This window comes from Oxyura jamaicensis, chromosome 1, assembly GCF_011077185.1.
Source record: "Oxyura jamaicensis isolate SHBP4307 breed ruddy duck chromosome 1, BPBGC_Ojam_1.0, whole genome shotgun sequence".
NCBI lineage: Eukaryota > Metazoa > Chordata > Aves > Anseriformes > Anatidae > Oxyura > Oxyura jamaicensis.
The window spans coordinates 99,461,799-99,477,657 of NC_048893.1; the positions used below are offsets into that span (position 1 = coordinate 99,461,799).

General features: G+C 38.8%; 1 protein-coding gene across 1 annotated transcript in view; it reads left to right on the forward strand.

Moving 5' to 3' along the window:
- ROBO1 (roundabout guidance receptor 1) overlaps nt 1-15,859 on the forward strand; it is a 645,922-nt gene that overhangs the window by 325,081 nt on the left and 304,982 nt on the right. The window contains exon 3 of the mRNA XM_035333114.1: nt 11,167-11,250. Coding sequence (XP_035189005.1) covers nt 11,167-11,250 — 84 coding nt within the window. The remainder of the gene's footprint in view (nt 1-11,166; nt 11,251-15,859) is intronic.

The following is a 15,859-nucleotide window of genomic DNA, read 5'->3' on the forward strand; positions in this document are numbered from 1 at the left end:
CCAGACTGTTACCTTAAATTTAGCAGTAGTAATAATATTTGAATGAATTGTGAGCCACTTCTTGTTTGCAACTGATAGACTACATGCACAGATCTGGTTCTACAGCTCCGTATTTATTAGTGACTTGATCTTCTGGTATGCTCTGCTATATAGTACATTTATAGTGTTCCACGTCTTTCATTTGAAGGGCAAATATTAAAGGGTCATTGTAATGACCTAAAGTTTTCAACTTAAGACCTAGCCTGATTATAGATTCGCCCAATGTCTAGGAAGGAAAGGTGTTGCCCACATGTGGCACCCAGCATGGGCTGGGGGCTGCTAACCCCACTGCCACTAACCGGGCAGCCCTGGGTTGAGGTTCCAACTGTGCAAATTTGGAGAGGGACCCTGAGAGCACCAGGACATGCAGGAGTTTGGTGGCCACCTCAGGGCTCAGCTTGCTCTCACCAAGAGCCCATGGGAGGAACCCCTGGGGGAGCACCTGGGGCTCAGGTTGGAGCCAGAGCATTGCCTTCCCTCTTGGAGTTGCTGTGCTGGATCCCTAGTCCATAAGGATACTTTTGACTTTTATCCAAGTTGACACATTAAAATTTGCTGGTGAATTCTGCTAGAGGCACTTGAGGGCCCCAACAATATGGAACCAATCATGCTCAAAACATATGATATGTGTAATATTGCTTCAGAAGTATTTTTTGTTTCCTGCTCAAAGCAGCTGCACCAACACATTTAATGAAGGTAGGACAAACAAACAATTGGGGGTTGCTAAAGCAATTTTTCTTTCTTCAAGCTCTCACCCTTACTTCCTATACATTGTTATACTTCAGTCCAAAGATATTAAACTGTGACCTAGCCAGCAATGATATACTTCAGAAACTTTCTATAAGTAAATCAGACCCAATATATTCTTAGTCATCTGAACTTCCCCTTTCAGTTCATTCCTGTGATGATAAATGAATCCCTTACTAAGAGAAGTCTAATTTCCTGCTCCCAATGTTTTCTGGCCTTGCTTTTTAAAGGTGGCAAAAGTGTTTCCTTCCATTTGCTATTTTGATGTTGTTCTGCATATATCTACACAAATTAAAGTTTCTGATAAAGTTATGTCTAATTGGGCAGTTTATCTGAAATGTCCAGTTACTTTTGAGCATGGATATGAGATTTGGTCTGTTTTTCCCATCTTGATACTCTTATTCATCACAATTTTGATGTGGCTGATTTTGTTATTTACACTGGCATCATTCTCATCATATTTGTGTAGTTTAAAGCATATCATTTTTCAGTGTTCATTCTTTATTGCTTTGGGCTCTCCGCTTTCAGTTACAGCTCTAATTATTTTAGGAGTTCCCGTGGATCTATTGAAGGTCTTATTTTGTTTCAAAATCACTGCCTCTAGCTAGTAATTCCCGTGCTCAATGTACACAATATTACAAATTGACAATATCTAGAGATATCCGAAGATCCTTGTAAACCCAAGTACCCCTTGCTGTGTTGTGTGATTTCTTATCTGGTATTAATTTTGCAGAGCTGAATTCTGACAAGATAGAAGAGTTATTGATTGTTATCCTCCTTGGCTATTTAATTTCATTGTAGTTCTATTTAGTCTGGAGTTTGAGTTCATAAACTTGGAGTAATTTTTGACCCGGTGCATTCTTTTGAGGCTGACATTAATCACCCTGAGAAATGGGATTGCCAGCTGGAAGATGCTAAAGTACTACTGTAAAATATTAAATTAACATACTGCCGTTCTATGAAACTTTCCTGGTTCAGACACTGAATTTTTAAGTTGATTGGGACATATGTGTATGTTTTGTTATGACCTAGATAATAATTGCTAATTCTTTATTTGTGGCTCTTTCTCCTGTTTCCCTGAAGTATTCACAGCTGTGCTAACAGAGACCTGAATACAGTCAATGGGAGCATTTTGCTGCTTTAACAAGAAAGGACTTCAGCCTAATATCAAATTTTCCAGGCAAATGCTTACATGCTCAGTCATTTGTTTTTTTAAGGACATGATTTTTACTAGCAAGTAGTCAGCTCAGGTAAACAAAGGAGGAACACCTGTTGTATGGCTTCTATTCTCTCCAAGGACCAAACTTTAAAAACCTCCTTTGTAGAATGCATTTCATTGTGTGGCACAAAAGCAGTAGCTCTTAGGAAGAGCTTTTCAGAGAGAACCCCCGTGATCTAATAACAAAAGACAAAACCTCCCTCAAAGTACTTACCTCCATTAGTATGGATAAAAGAAAACATTTTTTGGATTAAGAAAAAAAGTTATATTGCAAGGGAGAATCATTTGATATCTCCAGCTAATTCACTGTCTTGGAAGATTAATAGGAAAGAGAATTCTGGACAGACTCAATTTACTACTACTTTGTGTGCCTATGTATGTGTGATTTGATGACATTTGGAGCTTGCTGTAAATTTATTCTTATAGAGCTGTACTGATTGATGTGATGTGTTTTTTAGCTCCACCTCTTGTTTACATTGCAATTTGCCTTTTTGTTTGCAGTGTTCACTTCAAAATCATCACTGTACATGCTAAAACCAAATTACTTTCCTCTTAGTCTGCAAGGATTTTAATTGTAAACTATGACAGGATTAAAACCTCCTCCTCTTTTTAATCATCAAATCAGCCCATAGGATATGGTGTTACCAGGTCCTTGCTTTGTGCAGAAGACAGGCTAAAATGGAACACAAGTGTCTTTAAATGTGAAAAGAAGAGGGCCATTAGAGCCTGCCATACCTGCTGGCATCTGTGTTATAGCCAAAGGTCTGGGGCTGTGGAAGTCAAAAAGGAATGGAACGCCCAGAGGAGCAACACCAGGATGTGTTTCCATGAGACGTCTGTATGCTAAAGGGATCAGGAAGCACTGTGTGGCTGAAGTCACCACTGCAAGGTAGAGAATGTGTTGTCAAAGGTGATAGGAAAACGGTTCAAAATGCTGTCCTTGCAAAAGGAGGAATAAAAAAAAATAAAGAACAATGTCACTAGGAGTGTTTCCTGAATAATGGACCTGGGATTCCTGTAGTATTAAGGAGACTTTGTAGCTGCTATACCAGATTCAATGGGCTTGCTTAGTGTGTCAGTGTATTCCCTTGCATGGCAGTGAATTACTGTAAATATGTCCATTCTTTTTTTCTAAAAAAATAAAATAATAATAATTAAAAAAAAGACATACATTGATTTAATATTATTCTTCATGCTGAGCTCTGCAGATAGGCATATAAAACGTAAATGACACAGCTGCATTTCATATATATATTTGACAACTCAAAAGATGAATCTGTATACAGAAAAGCAAGGGAACAAGGAAAAGCTTTCTCAGCTCTTGAGCTGTGTAAATCCAATGTTCATTTTTACAGTAGTTTTATTTTAAATCATATGGCTGCAACGCTGTTGGGGTTGGTGTGTTGAATTAGTTCCTCAAGACTCGTTGTCTGTCCATGACAGAATCATTAGTGAGGAAAAATCATCAGCTTCCTTAAGTTCATCACTCAACTGAAGAAAATAAGGAGTAATTAAGCATTGTGGGCTCCTTGCAGGTTTAATTCCTGTTCATGGGGTAATCCTGTGCTTTAGTTCTATAGTAAAGAAAAATGAATCTGATTCTTAACAACTATATTTGGGGCAGCTACTTGAAAAGCTGCTGCATAATCTGGGCTCAAACCAACCTCACACAACTAGAGTAACAGAAACAGCAGATTCATGGTTAAAGCTTGAAGGACTGGGTGTGGTCTCCTTGAGGTGATTACCATGGGGTTAGGTGATTATTGCAAGAGAAGTCCAGTGGGTTTGGAGGATAGCACAGGAAGCTTGTGAAACCTGTTCTTCAGGTGTACCTGGTTGCAGTTATTTAAACCTCTTGATAGTAGTTCCCACTATCATCAGAACTCACCTGAGAAACATCTTAGTTCTCATAAGGAAGAAAACTTACTAAGAGAGCCAATAGGGGAGATGACATTCCCTAAAGCAAGGTCAAGTTTGGTGCTTCCAGTGAAAGGAAAATGCAAATATTGATATGAAAAGAAGTAAAGGAGTTGAACTTGATGATCCTTGTGGGCCCCTTCCAGCTGAGGGTGTTCTGTTCAGTCCTCTAAGAAATGCACACCCACTCTTCCATCTGTTGTATTGAACATAGTCAGGATGATTGGCGAGCACTTCAAAATAAATCATACAGTCTGCATTTTCTGGAGAAACCTTGCTTGTTGCCTTAAAAAAAGAAAATTCTGGTATAAATCCATTTGTGCTTCCCTAGCACATGGCTGCTTGTCCTAATTAATTGTAGTGCCTCATACAGGCTGGTGATATGTCCCTATACCCCTGCAACTAAAGCAGCTGGGCCGACACCTGTTAACATGCTGCCAGAACCACTTTGTTAGTCCAAGGGGCTTTTGCCTTCGGATTTGTCTGGAAAGAATGGGAAATAAATGGCTGAAGATGTAGAGCAGGAGACGGCTACGAGTACTGGCCCAAGAAGTACAGAGCAGAGCTAAGAGAAGCTAAGATGGTGGAGGTTCAGAGAGGAAAGAAAGGTTAGGAAGCATCAAAGCCTTCTTATAGTGCATTCTTATAGTGCTCACTGATAAACATTAGGTTTTGAGAACTTGTAGGTTTAGGTTCAGCCAGAATTGTTGCCATAGTTGTGTGGTTTCCTGTATGATGGATCCCACATAGAACTTCAACTTCAGAATTGGAAAGCAAGTAATACAGATTTTTAAAAAATGAATAAATAAAATAAATGTAAAAGATGGTACTCCCAGCATTTGCTGGGCCTGCACTGAAGCTGCTGCTGGAGGAGAAGCCCAGTAGACAGGGAAACAGCACATGGCCCCTCATGCATTGCCCCACCCCAGAGGGACAGGAAAAGAGAAGAGAAAGAGTAAAGGCAAGAAAAACCTGTGGGCCAAGATGAAAAATATTAATAAGTGAAAAAGAGAGACAGAAAACAAAACAAGTGATGCAAAGGCATCCACCTCCCAGGGGTGGATGGACGACCAGCTGGTCCCCAAGCAAAACAAATGCTTGCTCCTAAACCCACCATTCTCTTCCCTTCCTATCTTCTGACTGTGTTGTTGCATGGTATGGGCGGTTCAGCTCATCCCTGCAGGGCAGAGTTAGAGGCAGATGTGACCCTGACACCACATGAACACTGCTCAGCCACAGCTAAGCCACTGGTGCACTATCAGCAGTGCTCTTGGTCACAGGTCCAAAACAGCGCACCACACCAGCTACTCTGAAGAAAAATAACTCCAGCCCAGCCAGACCCAATGTGTTTGTGTGCTCCTCCATTTACTGTCTGTTTCAAAAAGAAATATGTGAGAGGCAAAGAGATAACTTACTGGCCACAATCTTCTGCATAGCTGAAGTCCTCACTTAATTTTTAGTGATTTAAAGACTGTTATCAAATGTAGCATGAAAATGAAGGGAATGAAAGGCGTTTAAATAGCATTTACTACTGGGTTTCTGTCAGGTTTTTAGTCAATATGCATTGTTCTTTGAAGACAATTGAAAAAAAAAAGTGCTCAAATGGTTGAATAGAAGCTGTATTTGTAGTTGTTTCAGATGAATCTGACCCAAATGTTTGTTTGTTTTTTACACCATGAAGTATATATGTTCTCAACAGAAAATTCTCTTGTGCCTAATCGATAATGTCTCTGTACCTGTGCATAAGTGTACGTTTTTGTTAGAAAGGGTACTGAGTTGCTAGACTATACTTGTATAAGCTATTAATAAAAAGCATCCTCACATTTTTATTTCCAATATACTTGAGCCAAATTTTCAGGTTAAAAACATTATGTGAGAACAAATTCTTGTCCTTTTCCCTTAGCTTAAACCTTTCTTAACTTTTCAGATGAGGCAGCTGAGCAGTGTCCATTTTAATGAAGAACTCCTTAATTACTTGCAGATACCATTAGCTAGTGAAAATGGTCATAACTCCCTTAAGTAACCTGATTTAACATAGTTAGAGGGATGGCTGAATGTGAGTATATCTCTAGAAAGTTGTGCTGTTAAGTCTTTTTTAAAATAATAGAATATTTCCATTTACCTAATATAGACATTGATAGGGATATCCTCCAGATTAATCAGCCATATGCAACATAGGCTTCTGATACAGAACTGTGTTTGGAAAGCTGTGATGGTCTAAGGATGGCATGATTATTCCCAGTTCTCCCCATAGCTTGAAGTTTTTCCTTTTCATTCCAGATCTGAAGAATAGGTCTAGACACTGGAAAGTTTGTCTGTACTTTTTCTGAATTAATGTTTAATTTTATGTATTATTTCCCCTCACAGTAGTGAATTATCACAGATGCATTAATTTAGTTTAAACTATAGATCTCACTAAGTACTATCCTTACTTAACTTTGCTTTGGTAACATAAGATGTTTGTTCATTATAGATAACCAAATGATGAAATAGAATTAAGTATCCCTTAAGACGTTGTATTATTTTTCTAATGTAACTCCAGTGAAAGCCTAGAATAAATCACAGTACTGAAAAAAACAAGCTACTAATTTATTTCCTCATCTTAGTCTGTGGTTTGTGGCAAGAGCTGTTTTCTTTTCTGATGTCTCTTCCTGAATTCCTCTAGATCACTAGAAATGAATCAATGGGAATCGATCCAATTTGTAGAACACAGTTCTAATATTGATAGTAGTTTATATTCATTTGCTTCACCCTAATCTTTTATTAATTTCATTTGCAAAATGCTGTTTATGCTGTTTCCTCCAAATGTTGTACCCCCAGGCAGATGATGATAGTGAACGTCAGAGAAACTTAACAAAAAATAACAAAGTTGTATATTTTGGAATTAAATAAAGCAACAGTTTTGTAGTCAGACATTTTTCAGGAAGTGGCTTTAACTTCAAATAAAGTATGATTACTGTAGTATTTCAGATACATGCGTTTCCTACAGTAGAAAGAAATTGTGCCTGTGAAGGTCTTTTCAGCATTTATTTGTGTCACAGAGGAATATGTGCTAGGACATCAATACTGAATCATTTGAGGACTTTTATGGATGCATCTACAATAAGACATGGCATATAGACATCTCTCCCTGATACAAAGGAAGCAGTAACTGGTGGCATTACTTTCTGTTACTGGTGGAAAAAACATCAGTGGTGACCTTGTTGTTGCTTAACCCCAGCAGACAGCTCAGCATCACATAGCCGCTTGCTTGCTCTCCCCATGTGGGAAGGGGAAAGAATCAGAAAGGTAAAAGTGTGAGAACTTGGGTTGAGATAAAAACTGTTCACAAGGTAAAGCAAAAGCTGCACACCCAAGCAAGGCAGAGGAAGGAATTCCTTTGCTGCTTCCCTCCGGCTGGCAGGTGTCAGCCACTTCCCGGAAAGCAAGGCTCAGCACGTGGGACGGTTCCTCAGGAAAACAAACGCCATCGCTCCAAATGCCCACCCTTCCTCCTTCTTTACCCCAGATTTATTGTTCAGCACAACACCACATGGTGTGGGACATCCCTTTGGGCAGCCTGGGACAGCTGTCCTGGCTGTGTCCCCTCCTAGCTCCTGGTGCATCCCCAGCCTCCTAGCTGGCAGGGCAGCACCAGGAGCTGGAATGGCCTTGGCTCTGCGTGAGCACTGCTCTGCCCCAACTTAAACATCAATGCATATTAAACATATGCATTGAGCATATCTCAAATGCTTCTCTTGTGAAAGAAAAGTGTTATAGCAATTGATTTTAAAAAAATGGGTTTTTCATTTTTTCCTTTTTCTTTGGTGGTCAAGGCTTCACTTTTCATCTTCCTCTTCAAAAAAAAGAAAAAAATAATAATAATAAAAAATCATTTTATTTAAAGTTTTACATACTTATAAGTAAAAAATGTTTTCTGTGTAATAAAATGCTCTTTTTTTGTTTATTTTTTATTTTTGTCTTTTAATGAGTCAATGACTAATTACTGATTAGTCATTTTTTTTAAATGTAAGTTTTATTTCTAACTTTTCTGAGCAGCTGGTATGTCAGAGATCTTGGTTTAAATTCCTTCTATCCGATACAGATACTCAACCAAGGCATATAATTTTACTGGAGGGTTGTTTTGAGGGACAAATAATTTTTATTATTTTGAACTTGGCAAGAGCCCAGCTGTAGAGTGATTATGGCATTTCTCTGAGGGATGGGACTCTGAGTTCAGCCCCTGCTTTGAGTCAGACTGAGCTCTAAATTTTTCATACCTCAGGTGAATTGTTCCAGGCTATCACATTCATTTCCTTCACTTAGTGGTTTGTTTGTTGTTGTTGTTGTGTTTTGTTTTTGATTTAATGGTAATTATTTCAAAAAGTGTAGTCATCTATAATTATTCATAATGTTTAGCAAAGCCAAGTGGAAAATCACCTTATCCTACAGCAAGGAAGACATGAGAAAATAGATCACATCTTAACATCCAGGCTCTTTGCTTCACAGTCAATAGAATGCCTTTGTGGCAGTTTAATGGTGAAATGTGCCATTTCAGTCAATGGTACTTATTTCTTTTAACAGGGACTCAGAAGCAAAGGAAAAGCATTCAGCTCAGTGCAGGGGACCAAAGCTCTAAATGCAAGACTTGAGTGCAGAGTTATCCTTCAGTGAGATGGGGAGAATTCACCCATAGCAAGTACTGAACTTCAGTGATATTCCTTAGTGAAAGCAGTTTCCACACATAATTTAGCATTAGCTGAGTATCGTGTTCTTTATGACCAGTTTGAAAAGTAGCATTTCTCAAAGAACATGAGAGAGAATAATGTCTTGTGTGTTTTTGAATCATAAATAGTAAGGGTATTGTCATTAGCAGATATCATATATATATGAGTAATGTTAAAAAAAGAGACTAATCTCCTCATTTTCATGTCTACATGGCTGCAAGTAGTTGTAGCCTAGTTTTAGAGCTTCTGCTTTCATGACCTGTTGGCTGGAGTAAATGCAGAGAGTTCCTGAAATGGAGACTGCTTGTGTTTAAAGCCCACAGTGAGCCTAGCTATAGGTCATTAACAGTGGCTGTTTTGTGAGAGGTCTGCTACGCAGAGGGTTGGCCCACTGTTGGGAATGCCATGTCCTAGGGAGCATCTTGGACAAAACAGGATAATTCATTTATTAATCATATTTTGCACATGACAGAATGCCTTAGACTTACATGTAGAACACACCAGGAGATTTCAGAGCATCTCCCTTCTTAATCATTTTGTGTAGTGTGCATCTCCTAGAAAGCAATTCATCTTTCAGAATGATGATTGGCAGATTCATTGCTTGAAATAGTTGGTTTCTATAGCTTTCTATAGTTGGTTATAAACAGTTGCCCAAAATAAAGTATGCACAGGCTCTGCCTCTTCATTTAATAAAAAAGTCCCATCCTTCTGTCCTTTACTGCTGTAATTTTAAAACTCTGACCCAATCAAGCCTTGAATGCAAATAAGAGAGCAATCTGGAGAAGCGGAGTGTTGGACCCGTCACTCTGCAGCAATTTTCAGAGCAGGCTTTAAAGATGTACATGACATTGGCCATTAGTGAGCCAGCAAAGATAAATGGACTAATAAATGAACATATTTCACTTTTTTCATCTGCCAAGATGAAAGTCTTGGCTTTTTTTTTTTTTTTTTTTTTTTTTAATTTGCACAACAGTAATTTAAAAGGCATGCTGTCAATTCTTTTAATTGACTATTTTTTTACTAAATATTTTTTCCAGTGTGTCTCTTCAACTGGATTGATCCTGAGGATTTTGGTTTCTTTTTGCTTTCCTTTAAGAATTCCTTAAAAAAGCTATGGATTTGTGAAGATGCTGTCTCTGTAAGAGTACTTAGTGGACAAATGGAGAATATAAATGTTCAGCATAACATTTTAAAAAATAGATTGACTGAGTAAGTAAAATTCTGTGTCCAAAAAGAAAAACTGCTTATGTTTTTTTGTAGTTTAATTTCATACATAGTTGCTTTAGGAATTTTGTGAAACCAAGATGATTTTTAACAGCAAGTGTGTTTTATTGAAAAGGAACATTTACTTTCAGTCATTATGGAAGTCCAGAATACATGCCTCTGTGTGAAAGTAAAACAGATCTTTCCTATTCAGGGTCTTTAAAATCATTAATAAATTGTCTGACACCTGTCAGCAAGAAGAAGAAATGCAGCTTATTGTGTGAGTGATACCTTGAGAACAGATTTGCTTCTTGCAGCTTTTTTAAACAAAATGTGAATGTTGCTTTTTAGACGTTATCTATTGAACATCACACAAAATCAAAAGTAAATAAAAAAATATAATTAAAGTTTAATTTGCAGTTTCACAGCTACAGACAAGTCAAAAGATCTAGTGATATTGACAACAAATTCCTTTGGGTTGTGCTGTTTTGTTTTCAGGGCCACTGGGGTTTTTATTTTATTTTTTGCTTTGAATTATTTAGTTCATTATTATGAGTTACCTTCACAGTGCTTTGTGGTGTTTTGATCAGCAATTTATCTTGGAGACTTAAAACACATGTCCATTTGTATTTAGCTGACCAGCTGTCTTCCTTTTCTTTTCTTTTTTTAATGTGACATTAAAATCGAGTGTTTCTCTGCAAGCATCTTTCAGCTCAGAAAATGCATCTCACTTCCTATGCTGTGTAACTGTTGCCCTTTCACAGAGGAGCCCTGCCCCTTTCTCCTGCCCCATCCTCCAGGAGAGGTAGAGCAGCCCCCCTTGCTTGCCAACGCACAGTCGTCCCCCCTCCCCATCATCCCCTCTCTGCAAAGAGGTGAAGTCCCCTGGGTCTGTAATTGCCAGGAGATGAAGCGATGATGGCGAGTGATCACAGTCAATAGCTTTGATTAACAATAAGGTGGAAAATTAGCAATGCTAGCATTCAGCTCCCCTGCCTCCCCGTCCCCATATGCTCACCACAGCCTGCACGGGCTGGTGGGCTGGGTGGCCACCTCACAGCTCAGGCGGCAAAGTGGGAGCTGAGGTGCGGGAGGAGAGCTGGAGAGGGCAGAGGGGGACAGCGGGCAGCATTTGGGGACCTGGGGCCATGCTTCTGGGTGCCTTTTGCTGGGCAGTACCACACAGGCAGGGGAACGTTGAAGCGTGCCGCGTGCTGGCACTGTGGCTCTTGCTGTCATGTGTGGATTTAATTGTGTCTGGACGTGTTTTGATCGAAATGGCAACTCCTGTTACTCCTGTGACCCCATCAGCAGCTCTGGTGTTGTTTCTGACAGACTCCGACGACCTAGAGAGGGGAAACGACAGCGGGACACCACTCCCCACCTCTGATAATGGTGACAATTCGCTGGGCTACACAGGTACAGTGCATCTTTCCAAAATATTCCTAACTGCCTACTTCTGACACTTTCTACCTGCATCTGCCATTAACACCTGCACATAATTTTTTAACCATCACTGCTAGCTGGCTTTCTTTCACCATCACCCTAGAAGTTCAATGTTGTTAGAACTGTTGGGAATTATTGTGCTTTTTAACTAACCAAGATGACTGTCTTTTATTGTGTGTTACAGTACGTTTCAGTTATTTAAATGTTTAAAGTCTTTTTCTATTGTTGAAATAATGCTCTCATTATTTTCCTTAAGACTGTGTATATTAGTGTAAAAGGCAATCTATCATTTCAGAACAATTTTTCCAAAGACCAAAAGCAGGGATTTCTCCATAAGGTTTTTTTTAACACACGCACACTGCCCGCACTGCTTAATTTCTGTTGTAAACTGAAGTGAAATATATTGCAGTGGGGAAAAGAAGTCCAAATGAAATTAAAATGTGTTTGGAGAAGAATCTGTTTCACCGACTTCTGTTTTGCATAAACCAGAGAAACGTGTCTCTAGGCCAAATAAAAGCCACAGATAAGCAGCCTCCTGTGGTGTGGTGCAGCAGGGATCTTTCAGGGACCCGATTCTGCAGCTCCTCTGCACAGTGAAGTGACACCAGCTCCAGGAGCTGTGCTGTCGACCACAACCTGGGCTCAGCTACAGAACTCCTGACCACAGATTTTTCTTGAAAGACGTGTGCTCCAGAGTAGTAGAAGGCTCTAGACCTAAATAACTCTTAGATTATGAAGGTAAGTATTAAGTCTTCTAGTAGGAGCAACTTTTGGAAAGGGAAAGAAGGGAATGAAGAAAGAAGGAATCTGTTGGATATTTAACTGAAAAACATAATGTAAATACTTTATTGGTGGTTTACTAGTGCAACAACTCTTCTCACACTGTATAAAACTGTGGATAGCCAAGTGATTAACAAAAGTGTTTGAGTCAAATATGCATAAATAAGAGAGTCTTACAAGATACAAGAAGAGAATAGGCAGATGTAAGAGAAAGGGAGTGATTTCTTATCCATTCATAAAACTTTATGTCTGTTATACACCATTTACATGATTATAGCTTTCGTGATCTACCCCTTGCAATCATCCCTGCATGTGGTCTAAAACCTTGACACATAATTGTATTCCAGTGTAAAATACCTTTCTAGTAAAAGGGCAAGAAAGCAAAGCAATACAAATTTTCTCTCAGTCAAGAAAACTAATGCCTTCTTAGAAAAGCATAGCAGGAACCATGATGTATGTGAATTACTTGGACTTTTCTACCTTTCAAATATTCAATTTTTTTTCTACATGTACCCCCTTTCTCTGAGTTTGGAACATCAACCCTTCCTGATGTACAGGGACTCATTCTACTCAGAAAATGAAAATTAATATAGGTCAGAGACAGAGTCTTTTAACTCACTGTTAGATTTTTTTTTTTTTTTTCTTCACAAAACAAGGCTGGGAACTGTAATCCTTGGGTCTTCTGTTTAACCAGCCATGTTTGAGACCACGAGCCTGCCTGTAGTGTTAATCAAGTCCTCCAGTTTTACATGGGGGAACCCTCTGGCCTGGGGATGGTGCAGGCTTGCAGCACCCTCCAGACAGGATGGTCACAGGCGACTGCCCTGGCCCCACAGCCCATGGACCCGAGAGAGTGAGCCCCTCCCCCCCACCCCCCACCCCCCCCCATGAGTGCCCTGTTGACAGAAGTAGCAGGAATGGGATTTAATACCCCACCAGTGCCTTTCTGAGAGGGGCTGGAGGCGTTCCCCCTTCCTCAGCACAGGATCTGCCACTGCAAGCATGCCCACTGCAAGCATGGATGATGGATGTCCGGTGGTGGTGCAAGCGCTGCCTGGTCCCCCCCTATTTGAATGAAGACTGAATGAAGGAAGGACCAAGTTTTTCATGTTTAAAGATTTAACGATCCATTGTTTTTCCTCCCCTATGTAATAATAATCAGTAGCACTATGTGTGTATGCCCCGGCTTATGTGGAAAAGCCCTGGGGTATTTATTAAAACTAATCCAACAGGTTTCTATAGCAATCAGTAAGGATTTATAAAAATAACATTAACTGTAACACAGTCTTATAGGTGAAATTGCTTCCCCCCTTTTTTTTTGTTCTCTCTTGCCTATTAGGATTGCATTCTCTGAAGGGAAAACCGTTCCAGAAGTTGTTTGTACTGAAAATTCTCTGACTTATTCCTAAAATCATTCAGATTAAGTGCAGGATGTCTAGACCCATTAGCAGAAAAAGTGCATCCATTTATTTTTAATTCCATATTTATCTTCAGGTGGTGTCAAAATGCACACAAAACAAACATAAGCTGATAAATGGTGTCATACAGGTCTTACAGTAGGAACATATTTTTTTATGCATGTTAAGAGTAATGATACAACTAAGGGTGCTTCTCCCTTCCAGTTCCACATAAGTTTAGCTGTGAGGCAAAGAAGGAAAACACTTGTTCATGTGGCAAGTTTCAGCGTTCATTTTTTCTACATATTTTTCTTTCCATACACGCTTTTCAGGATGAATATGTGCAGCTGTTTCATATTGTTCTTAAGTGGATATACATGACTCCTACAAAGTGTTTCAGTATGTTCTCCTGAAGCCACTTTAAATCAGGAGAAATATTTTGTCTGTCCCACTGGGTTCTAGTGTCTCCACTCTGGATCTGAATACTTGCTTTGAGAAGTAACCACACAGCAAGTAGGAAGCACATCACTTTAAGGGAGGAGAGAGGAATGACTAACCCAAGCTATTTCAAATAAAGATTGAAGTTGTTGATAAATTTCGAGGCAGTTATTGTGGGAAAGTGATGAGTTTGTATTTGACTTTCCGTAATTCTTAGTACGTTACAGGACTCAACTCTAGTGTTTTTTGTTTGTTTGTTTGTCTTCCTGCTAATCAGTATTGTGGTATCCAATATATTGTTACACTTTTTACATATCGTCAGTTTTTTATTATAATGATAATTATAATTAGACCCAAATGGAGGGGCTATATACACATATATATTAAAGATGATCAGTGTTGGAAAGTATTTGCAATGTAAGTAAAAAGGGGGTGAATAAAATTAGAAAGGAAGAGGTGTAACTGCACCCACTCAGTCATTGAGGCTTATTCCATATGCAAGGTACTAATATTACACTTGTATGAAAATTTTCTATTTTTGATTTATTTTTTTTAATTTTCTATTGCATATTTGATATGAGAGAAATGTTAAGAATAAAAAAATATTTAGCTGATGTGACCATCTATATAGCATAATGAAGACGGTAGATATACCTGGATTGATTCAGCAAAGGTTTTATGGTTAAAAGCAACGACAACAACAAAACACCAGAAACTGTAAATATGTGAGTTGAAAGAATTGAGTCAGGAAGACTACCTTGTCTGCATCTTCACAAAAGACCAGTTCTACTCTGTCAAGGTCAGCATGGAAAATAATTGCATAGTTAAGATAATAATAAAAATCTGAATGACTATTTTGACTATGCGCTTAAAGAACAGGCCAGATCAGAGCATGAAAGTGTATGTTTTAAATATGTTCTCTTGTATTTAATTTACACTAAGGAAGGATACCTGAAGCAGTTTTCTGAAATGCTTTATAATTATACCTGCTTCTCTGTAAAGACTTTAAGGGAACCTTAGGTGACTAGCAACAATGTAGATATTTAAAGATGATGGTAATTAATCCTACCCGCTCCATGAGTTTGGATCTAGATGCTGAAAGGAGAACCAGGTAGTAGGACTGAGCATCAGAGTATATAATGACATCTTTGTTAATGAACAGGGAAGGCAGAGGGATGGAAGTAAGGGTTCAGTTCTTTGTCAAGCTTAGGATGCAGAGATGTTAGACAAAGCCTATTGTTTGGACAGTTATTGTATTTAGATTAGAAAGAAATGCCCAAGTTACCCATCGTTATTTTTGTCATTAGAATCCTGGAGATATGTACAGAGACAAACAGAAAATGAAGGGAATCAAGGAAAACGATGTAGGAGACTTGCCACTGAATATCAAAGGGGATACATTGAAAATCATCGAACTAGGATAGAAGAGAAACTCCATATGGGAAGGAGATAGAGTTTGGAAGGAGGTTCATAGAAGGAAGGGTGTGAAATAACATCAGGATTTCCAAGAGAAGAGCTTGTGGTTAGTGGTCAAAAAGAACAGATGACGTGCTGAATGATGTCCCTGTATGCCTGAGAAGCTTTGAGAGCCACAACCCTGCAGCAGGGAGTGAAGAAACCTGAATAAGAACATAGGATAAAGCAGCCTTGCCTAAAACTATCAAATGTATTTTTTTATGTAATAGTTAATTAATGCTTCTGTAAGAGCAGATTTTCAAGAAAATAGTAAAGTTATCAATATTTCCACATCAGAGTTCACATGTTTTGCCAGCATGATCAGTTAAGTAACTTCAATTTTGGGGCTTCTTTTTTCATCCACAAAATAGCACCAGGACATTTAACATCAAGTGCGAGCCTCAGTAGTTTTCCACATAATCAATGGCTGCAAAGCAATCTCTAAGATTGCATTGTGCTGTGTTATTGAAGTGTGCTTATGCATTATATTCCAGGAAGTACCACATTTCCTG